At 42.6% G+C, this 13,560-nt stretch overlaps 1 protein-coding gene and 1 long non-coding RNA gene across 14 annotated transcripts in view; one reads left to right on the top strand and one right to left on the bottom strand.

Annotated features, from left to right (window-relative positions):
* The window catches only part of LRP1B (LDL receptor related protein 1B), a 1,420,219-nt gene that overhangs the window by 958,290 nt on the left and 448,369 nt on the right, over positions 1-13,560 (top strand). For all 10 annotated transcript variants that reach the window (XR_008308477.1, XM_053255348.1, XM_053255339.1 and 7 more), the window contains 2 exons: positions 3,800-3,922; positions 6,807-6,947. Coding sequence is in view for 9 of the 10 variants with exons in the window: in XM_053255348.1 (XP_053111323.1) it covers positions 3,800-3,922; positions 6,807-6,947 (264 nt within the window). In the remaining variant the exon portion in view is untranslated. The remainder of the gene's footprint in view (positions 1-3,799; positions 3,923-6,806; positions 6,948-13,560) is intronic.
* The window catches only part of LOC128327129 (uncharacterized), a 58,777-nt gene continuing 51,362 nt past the window's right edge, over positions 6,146-13,560 (bottom strand). For 2 of the 4 annotated variants that reach the window (XR_008308489.1, XR_008308491.1), the window contains exons 7-10: positions 12,957-13,154; positions 10,210-10,280; positions 8,952-9,062; positions 6,146-7,415 (exon numbers count right to left, since the gene is read on the bottom strand). This is a non-coding gene — a long non-coding RNA (uncharacterized LOC128327129). The remainder of the gene's footprint in view (positions 7,416-8,951; positions 9,063-10,209; positions 10,281-12,956; positions 13,155-13,560) is intronic. The other 2 variants (XR_008308492.1, XR_008308493.1) reach the window with 2 other exon arrangements.

The raw sequence follows: 13,560 nt of genomic DNA, 5'->3' as shown, positions 1-13,560 counted from the left end.
GAGGCAAGATGCCTCTAAATGCCAGTTGCAGGGAAGCAAGAGCAGGAGAGAGAGCCTGTCCTCACCTCTTGCCTGTAGGCAGGGGCATATACCTGGTGGGGCAGGCAGGGCATGTGCCCCAGGCACCACTTGAAGGGGGGCGCCATTCTTTAAAATTAATTTTTTTAAAAATGGCCACCAAAAATAAAATGGTCACCACACATGCTCAAATGGCCTCTGTGAGGCCCTAGGCCATGCCAGGCCTCGCAGAGGCCATTTGAGCATGCATTGTGGCCGTTTTGTTTTCAGCGGCCATTTTTCTAAAAAAAAATTGTTGTAAACAATGGCCACCACACATGCTCAAATGGTCCCTGTGAAGCCCTAGAGGCCAGTGGGGGTAGGAGGAACCTTTGCAGAGCCATCCCCCATGGCCTTTAGGAAGGCCCCCAAAGGGGCTACAGGTAATTTTAAAAAAATTAATATAATATAAGTCATTGTACACATATTCAGTTTGGCACTATGTACAGAGAATCAGGGCTTGTGAATAAGTGATAAGTGAGTTAAATGTGATGTCTTGCTAATATGGCTATTAATGGTGAGTTTGTCTTTGAATCAGTGTTAAATCCTTAGTATTATGGCCCACTGGGGGTTTCTTGCTCTCTTTCTCTCATTTTAACTGTCTTTCTGAAATACTAGAATATATTCCAAGCAGTGACACAGTTTACTCTGCATATCCTTTAATTATTTTCAGAGTATCTGCGAAAAGTCAAATTCTCCATTTATTTTTAAAACTTATGTAATAGTGATGCTACAATGCATAGTAGAGAATTAGACAGGCACTTCTGTTTAGTTTTCCAAGTACACCTCCACATAGTATTTGGGTATTTCATGAACCCCAGCATACTGAAATTGTAGTTTTCCAGCATTTTTTGGTCTGGCTACATCCACTGCTAAATAGTTTTTGAAATATTAAAAGATTAATGAGCTTGATGTGCATTTTTCAGCTGATATGATGGTAAAGTTATCTGAAAGATGGTTGTCAGATATTTGGACAGGGGGCGCAATTTCAGTGCTTGCCCTAGGTGCTATTTTCCCTAGATACGCCTCTGCCTGTAGGCTTCTCAGAAGCATCTGGTGGACCACTGTGTGAAACAGGATGCTGGGCTAGAAAGGCCTCTGGCCTGATCCATGTGGGCTATTCTTATGATCTTCAGAAGGAAAACTATGCCGTCAGGGAGTGCTTCTGAATCCAAACCTCTCCCTAGTGTCTCAGGTTGAGGCAATGGCCAGAGGTGGTTCCTATCAGCTTCAGCTGTTAACGCCATCCGTGTCCATTTCTTGAGATAATCAACCTCAGTACAGTGGTACATATGCTGGTAATATCCAGTCTTGTCTACTACAATGTACTCTCTGTGGGGCTGCCTTTGTACTTAGTCTTGGAAATGCAGTTGATACAGAATGCAGCAGCCAGCTGGTCTCTGGGTCGTCTCAAAGAGGCAATATTACTCCTATATTAAAAGAATTACACTAGCTACCAATAATTTTCCGAGCAAAATACAAGGTGCTAGTTATAGCCTATAAAGCCCTAAACAGCTTAGGCCCGGGGTATCTAAGAGGACATTTTCTTCACTATGAGACCCATCACTCGTTGAGATCAACCAAAGAGGTTAGTCTACAGTTGCCACCAGCTCTTCTAGTGGCTACACTGGGACAGGCCTTCTCTGTTGCTGCTCCAAGACTCTGGAATGCGCTCCCTGCTGAAATAAGAGCCATCTCTGAGAACTTTTAAAAGTTGCTCAAGATATATTTATTCACCAAAACTTTTTAACTGGACTTGTAGTTTTAGATTGTTTTAAGGTTTTAATTTTTATTTTATTTTATTATGTTGCTATAAACCACTCAGAGATGGAAGTTTGGAGTGGTGTACTAATATAATAAACAAACAAAAACGTGGTTTCAATCAGTCAGATCAACTATCTGGTCACATCTAGGCTGTTCAAAAGTCCCTGAGAAATGTTGCATGCTAGCCTTAGTTAAACTCTTTAAGCTTCCCTTGAAATTCTTGAAATGATTTTGTCTCAGCAAGAAGCTCTACATTTATCACAAATTGTGATTTGGGTGTAATTTACTGATGACCTACGTGTGTTCAAACCCCTTCTGAGAAATTTTGCTATCTGCATCAACGTTTCCTGTGCATTTTAAAACAATCTATCTATACAAAGGAGCCAATTCCTAGTATTCAGAACTTCTTGTTCAGTAACTGGAACCCAGGGCAGAAATTTGCAAACAGAAGCAGGCTTGATTCTTAAAGACAGGGGCTGACATCCTAACTAATGAAACACTTGAGTAACAAGCAAAGTTGTATTATGCAAGAAAATCAGTAGTTGCTCAAAAAATAGGGATTTCTGCAATTTCACAATAATTCCCTTTAAAACAAATGGGACACGCAGTTGTGCACTGTTGCACAAGTGCAAGCATACTTGTGGTAGTGCAATAGGGGTGTGCAAACAGGTTTGACGTCAAACATGTTTGACATAGAACCAATTCAGTTTGACCGTTCAGGGTCGAACCAAACCACCCCCTGTTCGGTCCGAATTTGGACCGAACCCCACTGGGGGTTCACAATTTTAAAAAAATTAAGCACTTACCCCTTCTGGGGAGTTGTTTGAGGTGGCACGAGGGGATCCACCAAGCTTTCCCCTCCTTCCCGCTAACCTCCATGAGCCTGATCAGCTGTTTGGCCGCTCTTCAGCCTTCCCGCTTGGAGCAGTGACCATTTTGGTGGCCACCTTGCCTGAGCAATAGGCCTCTGCATGGCCTGGGATGACCCAGGCCACGCAGAGGCCCATTGCACAGGCATGGCAGCCTCCAAAATGGCCACTGTGCCAAGGGGGAAGGCTGAAGAGTGGCCGAACGGCTGATTAGGTGCATGAGGGAAGCCAGAGGTGGGAGGGGGAACTTCCACGGGACTCTCCCCTCCCCCACTGCTGCCTTGAACAACTCCCCCAGAGGGGGTAAGGACTTAAAATTTATTTTTTAAATTAAAAAATCTTGAACTCCCCCCACCTAACCAAACCAAACTGGGAGTTTTGAGGGGGGTGCCGGACCGAACTGGCCTGGCCCAGTTCAGGTCTAGTTCAGACTCAAACTGAACCAGACAAGCCAGTTCCATGCACATCCCTATAGTGCAACACTAGAACACAATCTCATCCAAGAGAGTAGACTTACTCTCCACTCAAGTACACCCCTTTATTTCTCAGAGCAGGGCAAGAGCTGCTCTGCCTGGCTTTCACTGATAGGGATCCCCTAGGGCAGGGATTCTCAACATTGGGTCCTCAGATGTTATTGGACTTCAGTTCCCATGATCCCCAGCAGCCTTTGGTTGGGGATTAAGGGAGCTGAAATCCAATAACATCTTGGGACCCAACACTGAAAATCTCTGCCCTAGGGCTTTCACAATAAACAAACTCTACACATCCCACCCTTCATAATGACCATCATTTTAAATTATTCCACAAAATTACTTATGCCACCCTGAGAAGGTAAATGAGGAAGAGTTGGATACAAATATAATACATGTATTACTCTATTCACTCCATATATCAAGTTGCATCGAAGTCCTGTACTTAAAAAGTAAGAAAAAAGACTATGACCAAATTTGATCATGTTGTAGCTGCTGTACGTGTAGGAGACTGCATTGATCAGAGCAGTGTGTCTGCTGGATAAAGCAATTTCCTTCATGTTCTCTTTATGTTCTCTTCTTCCAGCATGTTTTTGTTTGAGCCGTTTGTTCTTAAGGTTGCTTTCTTTTTTATTGCAGGTGACAACGCATGTCGTGTTAATAATGGAGGCTGCAGCATTCTCTGCTTAGCTGTTCCCGGAGGCAGAGTGTGCGCTTGTGCTGATAATCAGCATTTGGAAGAAAATAGTACAACCTGCATGAGTATGATTTTCCTAGAAAGTATTTGAGTTTATATTACTGTTGCAGGAAAGATAAAGTCAAAATTGTAAATGTCCAGTAGGCAGAAATCTATGTATTTCTACTGGTCTTCACAAGCAGAGAAAAAGAGCAGAACTCTGTACTGGGTACAGTAGTCAGCATTCCTACAAACTCAACTTTCCTCTTAGGGTTGCAAGATAATCTTGCAATTGTATGCACTATAGGAAATCGCTCTGAGAAATTTCAAAGGAAATTCCACATACCTTTTAGCCAGCTGTGCATTTTTATCCAAAATTCCAAAGGCTTCAGTGGAATTTTGCCCTGATTCTCCTGTATTTAAATGTTCTTGCTTAATTATCTTTAACAAACACAAGGGAAACTCCCCCCTCCACACCCACCCACACACCAGAAAATAAAAAAGAATTCCTGCTGCTCTATTACCAAAGTGTGACACAAAACACAAAACTGTGAAGGCAAAGAGGCCCACATCCCTACCTACAAGTAGACAAGTAAAACCAAACACAATTTGCTTTAAAGTAAAAACTATTCTCGGAGGCATTGCTCACAACCAGCCTAAACCTGCCTGTGCTGCCCCAAACAGAGTTAGGCTGCTCTTGAGAAGTGGTGGGATCCCCGTGGATCCCTCCGCTCCCCTCCTGCCTAACCTCCATAATAACCCTGGCTTTTAGCCGAGGTTAAGGGTGCTCTTGCATCCTTAACCCAGCTACCAGGAATCACAGAGACGGGTGCATAACACCCATTGGAGGGGGAAAATCCCGAATGCAACACGTGTGCCATGCATTGCATTGAAGGATGCCTGGAGGCTGGAACAACAAGCTCCAGACCCATATCTCTCTGTCCTCCTCCATGCTTCATGGAGCTGCATGAAGCAGGGCTGTCCGTGTGGGCACCCAGGAGGCGTGCCAAAGCCGACCTGCTTGGTTGTCTGAAGGGAAGGGAAGTGCAAAGTAGCCTTCCCCCGGAGCCCTCCCCACCTGCCCAGGGCGATCATGAGAATCACTCCTGTCTTTTAGCAATAAGTAATTTAATTCCCATTTGTGTCATTCTAAATTTCCAGGAACAAATGAAAACACTTCAGTTCTATGTAGATATAAATCATCATCATCATCATCATCATGATCATGAAATGGCACTCATTCTCTAAATGCCTGCCTACAGGCAGTAATGGGCTGGATGAGGGAAATCAAATTGAAACTGAATCCAATCAAGTTGGAGGTGCTCATTGTAAGGGCTCAGAATTTGAGGGATGAGTTAGATCTTACTTTGCTGGATGAGGTTACACTCCCCTGGAAGGAGCAGGTGCACAGCTTGGGAGTACTCCTGGACCCAGGCCTCACCCTGGTATCTCAGGTGGTGGCTATGGTCAGGAGTGCTTTCTATCAGCTTTGGCTGATTTGATAGCTGCATCCATTCCTTGAAGAGGACGACCTCAAAACAGTAATGCATCAGCTGGTAACCTCCAGGCTTGACTATTGCAATGCGCTATACATGGGGCTGCCTTTGTACATAGTTCAGAAACTTCAGTTAGTTCAAAATATGGCAACCAGATTGGTCTCTGGGGCAACCGGAGAGATCATGTTATGCCTGTTTTGAAACAGACACTGGTTGCTGATGTTTCCAGGCATAATACAAAGTGCTGGTTATTACCTTTAAAGCCCTGAACAGCTTAGGTCTGAATTATCTTAGAGAGTGCCTTCTTCTGCATGATCCCCACTGCACATTAAGGTCATGTGAGGAGGTCCATCTTCAGTTACCACCAGCTCATCTGGTGGCGACTCAGAGGCAGGGCTTCTCTGTAGCTGCTCCTGGGCTGTGGAATGTACTCTCAGCAGGAATCCATAATTTGAATTCATTACTGGTTTTCAAGAGAGCTATTAAAACCTATCTGTTTGGCCAGGCCTTCCAGGGTTTTTAAGTTGTTGTAAATGTTCAGCCTGGTCCTTCAGGGTTTTAAAACTGCTTTAAATGTTTAATAATTAATTGGTTTTATGTTGTTTTTATAGTTTTTGTTTTTAACCATTAATTGACTTTGATTGTTTTAATTTTAATATAAATTGCCCTGAGCCAGTTTTGGAAGGCTGATATATCAATCAATCAATCAATTAATCAATCAAATAAATAAATAAAGATTTTAGAAGGCTGAAAATCATACACTTTCATAGACAAAATATTGTTATTTAGAATATTTATATGCTGGATTAAAATGGCAATCAAAACATGTTCTCAAATTGGTTTAGATAGCAAAGGATAAGAAGGTGGTTTTCTGTCCCAAAGGGGCTCACAATCGACAAAAGACACAAGGCAGGGAGAGACCATTAAACAGAGATGCTCTGCTGGGATGAACAGTGACAGTTGCTCTCCCTCTAGTAAGTAGGAGAGTCACCACTTGAACAGGTGCATCTTTGCCCAATGAGCAAGGGCAGATATAGACATATCCAATGAGGAAAACTTCCTTCCTTATTATTATGCATTATATTCCTCTAAATAAAAGGAGAGCCCTGCAGCAAAAGCAAAACATATCAGAGGTATCCCTCCCCACAAAGGCATGAACAAGGGACACCATGCATTGCTTTAAAGCAAACACCATTTGGGTTTCCTTATTCTTTCTTTCTTTCTTTAACATGCTGGCAGGGTGCTTTCTCTGTAGTGTCATTTCATTCTGCCTTATTTTGCTTTGCTTCAGGGCTCTCCTTCCATTTTGATGGGTTTCCAACGTACTTTGAAATACAGAGTCAAGGCATTTTTATCTTGTAAATGCAGAGAGAAACAATCTTCAGATGCCTATAGATCCCTTAAAAGAAAGTATAATGTGTGGCTTCTTATAGGCAGCTAATACTTCTTTTTCTTTATACATTTGTCCCTTTAGTTAATTCTAGAGAAGTGTTAACCAAGTTATGCAAGCTGGGAGAATTTCAGTGTAAGAACAGGCGCTGCATCCAAGATCGCTGGCGTTGTGATGGTGACGATGATTGCCTGGATGGCTCTGATGAGCATTCAGAGATTTGCTGTACGTATCGGTGAAAGGTGTAGTGCATATTTTTCTAACTTCAAATCCTGTTAGTATGTTGAAGTTCACTAAAATGTAAGTATCTGAGGAAACAACTTCATCTACTTAATGCAAGCAACAGCAGTCCCACATTTGTGGGGAATAGGGGCACATTGACTCTATACTTCTGTAGCATACTGGGTGGATGCTGCTCATGCTAATGATCATCACATTCTAATGTTCCAGCCTTTCTTCCTTGATACTAATGTTCCGTTGCCCATTCGTGGTTGCTGGGCTGGAGGCTTGCAAAAATAAGGAAAATCAATTTAAATACCCCGAAGACAGAATTACTGTGCAGAAGGTTGCTAAACAGTTCATTGCTTCTTGGCAATGGTGTCTTGAAGGGTGTCCAAGAAAGCAGACATAGGTTTGGAAGATGTTGTACAGCTTTTGCTGCCTTGGTACATTGTAAAAGGAGACATAAGCAAGCTGAAATACAAGCAAGACAGTGTGATGTTCATGTTAGCCACAACTTTACAATTTAAAAATCATTGTAAGAACAAGAAAGGCTTATGTTCACGAGGATGGCAGCAGCAGTCAGCAACATTCTGCAGCATCTTTGCTCATATGAAAATTTTAAAGAGCTTCCAAAATATTTTAACTTTTTATTTATTCAATGTATTCAATTTATGTATTCAATTTCTATACCGCCCTTCCCAAAAAATTTTTTTTTAGATTCTGAGCCCTTTGGGGACAGGGATCCATCTTATTTATTTATTATTTCTCTTTGTAAACCACTCTGAGCCATTTTTGGAACGGCGGTATAGAAATTGAATAAATAATACTAATAAATAATAATAAAATGGCTAAGGGTGGTTTACAAATAAAACAAAAGCAGTTAAAATCAATCAATAATTAAAACAGAGATTTTAATTTTTATTTCAATTATAAACTCAAGGTAAAAATATTTTTTTACCAAATTCATAGATGTCTGTAGGCCACACACAAATGCTGGTGTGGGTCACTTCCTCCCATGCAATTCCAACTATAGTAGGCAGGATAGTCATGAACCTCTCCCATCGAATGACTGGTGTTCTGATTGATAGTTATCAATCAATCAATCTTTATTGATATGGTCACAGATCAGCTGATATTGTTGTTGTTAGGGATATTTATATATTACTTTCCAACAAGAACCAAGTTTGCAAAGCAATTTGGAGAGCAAAAAGAATGAGAAATCAGTTCCCTCTCCCAAAGGGGCTCATAGACAGGAAAGAGATCCTGAAGTTGTATGAATAGCTCAATGAAAATGTTGGCCAGTGTGTGGGAGGCAAATTCCATGCTAGGAATCATGAAGAAAGGAATCAAAACTAAAACTGCTAATGCAATAATGCCCTTATTCAATCTATGATACTATGTATAGTTCTGGTTGCCACATCTCAAAAAGGATTTTGTAGAGCTGGGAAAGGTCCAGAAGAGGGCAACCAAAATGATCAGGGAGCTGAATTACCTTCCTCAACAGGAAATATCATGCTATTTGGAGAGTTTTAGTTTAGAATCAAGACAGCTGAGGGGAAACATGATTGAGGCTTATAAAATTGTACATGGTGTGAAGCAAGTATATAGTGACAAATCTCCCTCTTTCATAATACTAAACCAGGGTCATTAGATGTCCTGTTTTGCAGGAGACTTAGGACAGACAATGTACATTTTTAATATGTGGAATTCACTGACACAAGATGTGATGATGGCCACTAGCTTAAATGGATTTAAAGGGGGACTAGACAAATTAGAGGGTTTAGATGGCATTTAAAGGATTAGTAGATCATTAATAAGGTTCTGTACTCTGCCCACATACTGCTTTCTGTAACAGTAATTAGTTGGATCACTAATAAATTAATAGTAACACCATCTTACAATGAAATCTTAATTTCATCAACTTACTTAGGTGATTTCAAAGGGGATTGGACAAATTGCTGGAAAATAAGTTTATTAATGTCAACTAGTCTTGATTAATCATGTTACCTCCAGATTTAGAGGCAGTCTCTCAATGCCGATGGCAGGGGAGCAACAGCAGAAGAAGGGGAGTAACTTCATCTCTTGCTTGTGGGCTTTACAGAGGCATCTGGTTGGCCACTATGGGGAAGAGGACATTGGACTAGATAAGTCTTGGCCTGAGCCTGCAGGACTTTTGTTATGTAATGTTAAATTTAAAAAAGATACAAGGAAGACAGCAAGGAGCCACTGGAAGAAACAATATGCTGAAATGAATAGGGCTTCTGTCCCCCTTTCTGAGAACCACGACTTGAAAAATGCGAAAGTCCAACATGATTGTGCTCATCTACATGTTTCACACATACACTTCTCAGTGGCATGGTATCACATCATGGGGAAGTGGGTCCAATGCCACTGGGTTTGTATGTGGCTCATACTACCACTTGGAAGGAATTTATGTTGCAGTGTGGCAGTTTAATCATAGGATCATAGGGCTCAGGTTATCAAAATGTTTTTATAACTTTTTAGGACTTGCTCTCGGGACAAGTCCTATTCCTCTGGGAGATGCCTGTCTTCAATGAACCATAGGCTCTTTTCCTCCCCAGATGACCCACCTTAAGGGGGAGATGACCCATCCTCCACTACAAAATTCTGCTCCAGAGGAGCCGGATCAATCTTCGGATACTAGTTCAGGTTCATCAGACTCAGAGGAGTTCAAGGAGTGCCCACACCTAGTATTGAAGAGGGTGAGCAGGAATTGGTGGAAAACCTCTCGCCAGAAGAATCTAAGCACTAAGCTGACCCATTTATCCACATGGTGATGTCTTTGGGCTTGGTGATTCAACAACAAACCACCCAGCCTGGGGATCCTATATTTCAGTTCATTCAGAGGGAGTCCAGTGTACCAGAACCCTCTGATATCCACACTGGCCCAAGTAGTCAAGGTGACTTGGGAGAAGCCTGCTTCTATCTCCACAATTTTGAAGAAGTTGGAGAAAATGTACAGGGTTCAACCAAAGGACATGGGTTTTCTGGTTAAACACCCAGTACAGCTGGGAAATGACTTGACTAGCAAGCCAGAGGTTGCTGGTTCGAATCCTCACAGGTATGTTTCCTAGACTATGGGAAACACCTATATTGGGCAGCAGCGATATAGGAAGATGCTGAAAGGCATTATCTCATACTGTGTGGGAGATGGCAATAGAAAACCCTTCCTGTATTCTACCAAAGACAACCATAGGGCTCTGTGCTCACCAGGAGTCGACACTGACTCAACAGCACACTTTACCTTTACCTTTACCAAACTCAGTAGTCCAGAATCAGTCCAGTAGTGCAACAAGCATCACTTGCTGACTTCTCCTGTGGATAGAGAAGGCAAGAAGTTAGACTCATTTTTGGGGGAAGTATATTCAACGTCTGGTCTCCTAGTGCAAGTAGCTAACCACCAGTTTCTTGAGAACATTACCAACACTTCATCCTGGAGAGGTTGACACCTTTCCTCCAGCATCTTCAGCAGGACCAGAGAAATGCTGCACTAGCTTTTCTGAATGAAGGGCTCTGTGTGGCAAAACAACAGCTGCACTCCTGTAGGCACTGCACTGACTGTAGCTCACACTTCATGGCTTCTGCGGTTTCCCTGAGAAGGCATGCATGACTGAGGTCTTCTTCCCTGTCTCAGGAGGCTAGAATGTGCATACAAGACTTGCCCTTTGATGGTGAAGCCCTGTTTGGTGATAAGACTGATAGGCTTGAGAGGATCCAGAAGCTATGCACCATGGTGAGATCAATGGGTTTCTCCCAATCTTCCATTTCCACTTCTAGTAAGACGAGCTGAAAGCCATGGCCGCGTTACACTCAGTCCAGGCAGTCCTCTTACCACCCAGGGGATTCCTTTTGTCAATGGCAGTGTTTCCAGCACCAAAGGGCCCCAGTGTCAGGCTCCACTTCCAGACCCCAGTCAAACTTCAAACCGATGGCGTCCTACCCCAAAGCGACAATGACACCACTGTGAGGCAGCCCCTGTCATCTTTTTACAAGAATTGGAGGGTGATAACAGCAGATGCCTGGGTCCTTGCCATTGTGAGGAATGGAAACAAGATAGAGTTTGACTCCCTATCCCCATTTTCAGGGATCTGCACCACGCCTCCTTCTCATCATCTAGTGGCAGAAGTAGAGACTCTCCTCCAGAAAGGGGCTGTTCATAGGGTTTGCAACAACCAAAATAGAGGTTTCTACTCAAGATACTTCACAGTTTCCAAAAGAAACAGAGGACTGAGGCTGATTCTTGACTTAAGGAGTGTAAATTGCTTCATGAAATACAAAAGGTTTTGTGTGGTGACCATCCCTACCATCCTCCATCTGCTTTTTCCAGGTGCATGGTTCGCGTCCATAGACTTAAAGGTAGGGATGCGCATGAACTGATTTTTTTATTTGAGTTGAGCCTGAATCAAATCACCCCTGACTTATTTTGTGTCTGAATCTGTCCTCCCAGATTCAATTTGGATTTGGATTGATTGAAACCACGTATAAAGGTCCTAGGGGCACCAACTGTGGGTGGTGGGCAGGTCACCATGGGTGCCATCTACCACCCAAATTTCAAGACTATGGGGCACTTGGTTGATGTTTAATAATGTTTTTTAGTTTTTACTGATTTTGTATACTTCCGCCATAGGAAATAATGGGGATTCAAAGTCACCCTATCCTAACCCCATGGATCCCCAGCTTTCATTTTAAAAAAAGCTAAGCTCTAGCCCTTGTAGAAGTGGAGTTATGGAGCTAATTGTGTGGTCACTATTTTACAAGTGTTTGTATTCTTTTGTGTATAATAACCTTTCCTCATAATGAATCTCTATGAGGATGCATTGCACACCTTCATTTCTTCTGTTCATTTTGACTGTCATTGGGCAGTGCCAACTGTCAACTGCCATGTGCCAACTACACCCCCCACACACACCCACACCTGCAAGGCAGTGGAGTACTCAGTTTATTTTATTTTATTTTGAATATTGAAGTGTTTATATTCTTTGGTGTCTAATATTTTGTCTTCATAATGAATGCCTATGAGGATTCATTATATGCCTTCATTTCTTCTGTTCATTTTGACTGTCACTGGACAGTGTTAACTGTCAACTGCCATGTGTTAACTACACCACTCCCACTCTCCACTCCCACCCACCCCCACACACATACATTGGGGTACTCAGTTTATTTTTTTTAATGAATTTTTGAAGTGTTTCGTTTCTTTGGTGTCTTCATTACACACCTTCATTTCTTCTGTTCATTTTGACCCCACTGCTTTGCATGTGGGGGTGGGGAATTAGTGGCATCACATGTGCCAACTACCCCCCAATCCGCAAGCCACTGGGTACTCAGTTTATGTTTTAGGAATTTTTTGAGGTGTTTAGATTCTTTGGTGTGTAATGAATCTTCATAGGGATTCATTATGAGGAAAGGTTATTAGACACCAAAGATGCCAAACACTTAAAAAAAATTCTTAGAACATAAACTGAGTAGTACGCCACTGCCTTGCAAGTGGGCGGGGTGTGTAGTTTGCCTATGGCAGTTGACAGTTGGCACTGTCCAAAGAAAGTCAAAATGAATAGAAGAAATGAACGTGTGTAATGAATCCTCATAGGGATTAATTGAGGAAAACTTATTATACAGTGTATACCAAAGAATCCCACTTGAAAAATAGTGACCACACATTTTGCTCCATAACTCCACTTCTACAAGGGCTAGAGTTTAGCTCCCCCTACCCTCCCCACAATGAAAGCTGGGAAACTGGGGAAAATGAGAGGAGGAATGCAAATCTTGAAGCAATTCAAATTGAATTTGGCACGATTCTATTTGGACCCAAATCCAGCCAATGAACCACAGGGGTGATTTGCTCTGTCTCCAAGTCACTCGAATCAGCTAGATTTGGGTACAAATCAATTTCTACCCAAATCGATTCGCACATCCTATTAAAGGACACCTACTTCCATATTCTTGTTGCCCCTCACCATCACAAATAACTGAAATTCCACCCGGACTTACCAATATTCTGTCCTTCCTTTCGGAGTGGCCTCTGCCCCACACGTGTTTACCAAATGCAAGGTGGTGGTGGCGGCACACCTATGACTCTGAGGTGTTACAGTTTTTCCATACATAGACAACTGGCTTCTGGTGTCATTCATAAGGGCCCAACTGGTGACGGACGTAGAGTTCTCCTTTCATCTTCTTCGTCATGTAGGCCTCCAAGTAAATCAGAGAAAGTTAAAGTTACAACCAGTGCAGTCTACAGAATTCTTGGGCATCATTCTCAACTCAAGAACTTAAATGGCCACTCTTTCCCAGCAGAAGATCCAGTCGATACAATGAGCAGCTCATACTTTCTGCACCCATCAGAGACACAGGGCAAGATTTATCCAATGTTTACTCAGCCTGATGGCCTCGACCACTGCGGTGCTACCCCAGGCCTGCATTCTCCTCTTACAAGCTTGGTTCCTGTGCAATTTTCGCCCCCAGGTACACTCTCAACAAAGGATGCTTGCAACTCCTTGCAGGGTGCAAAGGGTGGTTTCCTGGTGGACAAAATACTCCAACATCGCTCAGGGGACTCGCTTCCGAAAGCCATCACCTCCCTTATGATCACCACAGA

Source organism: Hemicordylus capensis, chromosome 1 (assembly GCF_027244095.1).
Source record: "Hemicordylus capensis ecotype Gifberg chromosome 1, rHemCap1.1.pri, whole genome shotgun sequence".
Taxonomy (NCBI): Eukaryota; Metazoa; Chordata; class Lepidosauria; order Squamata; family Cordylidae; genus Hemicordylus; species Hemicordylus capensis.
This window is presented reverse-complemented; position numbering and strand designations above follow the sequence as displayed.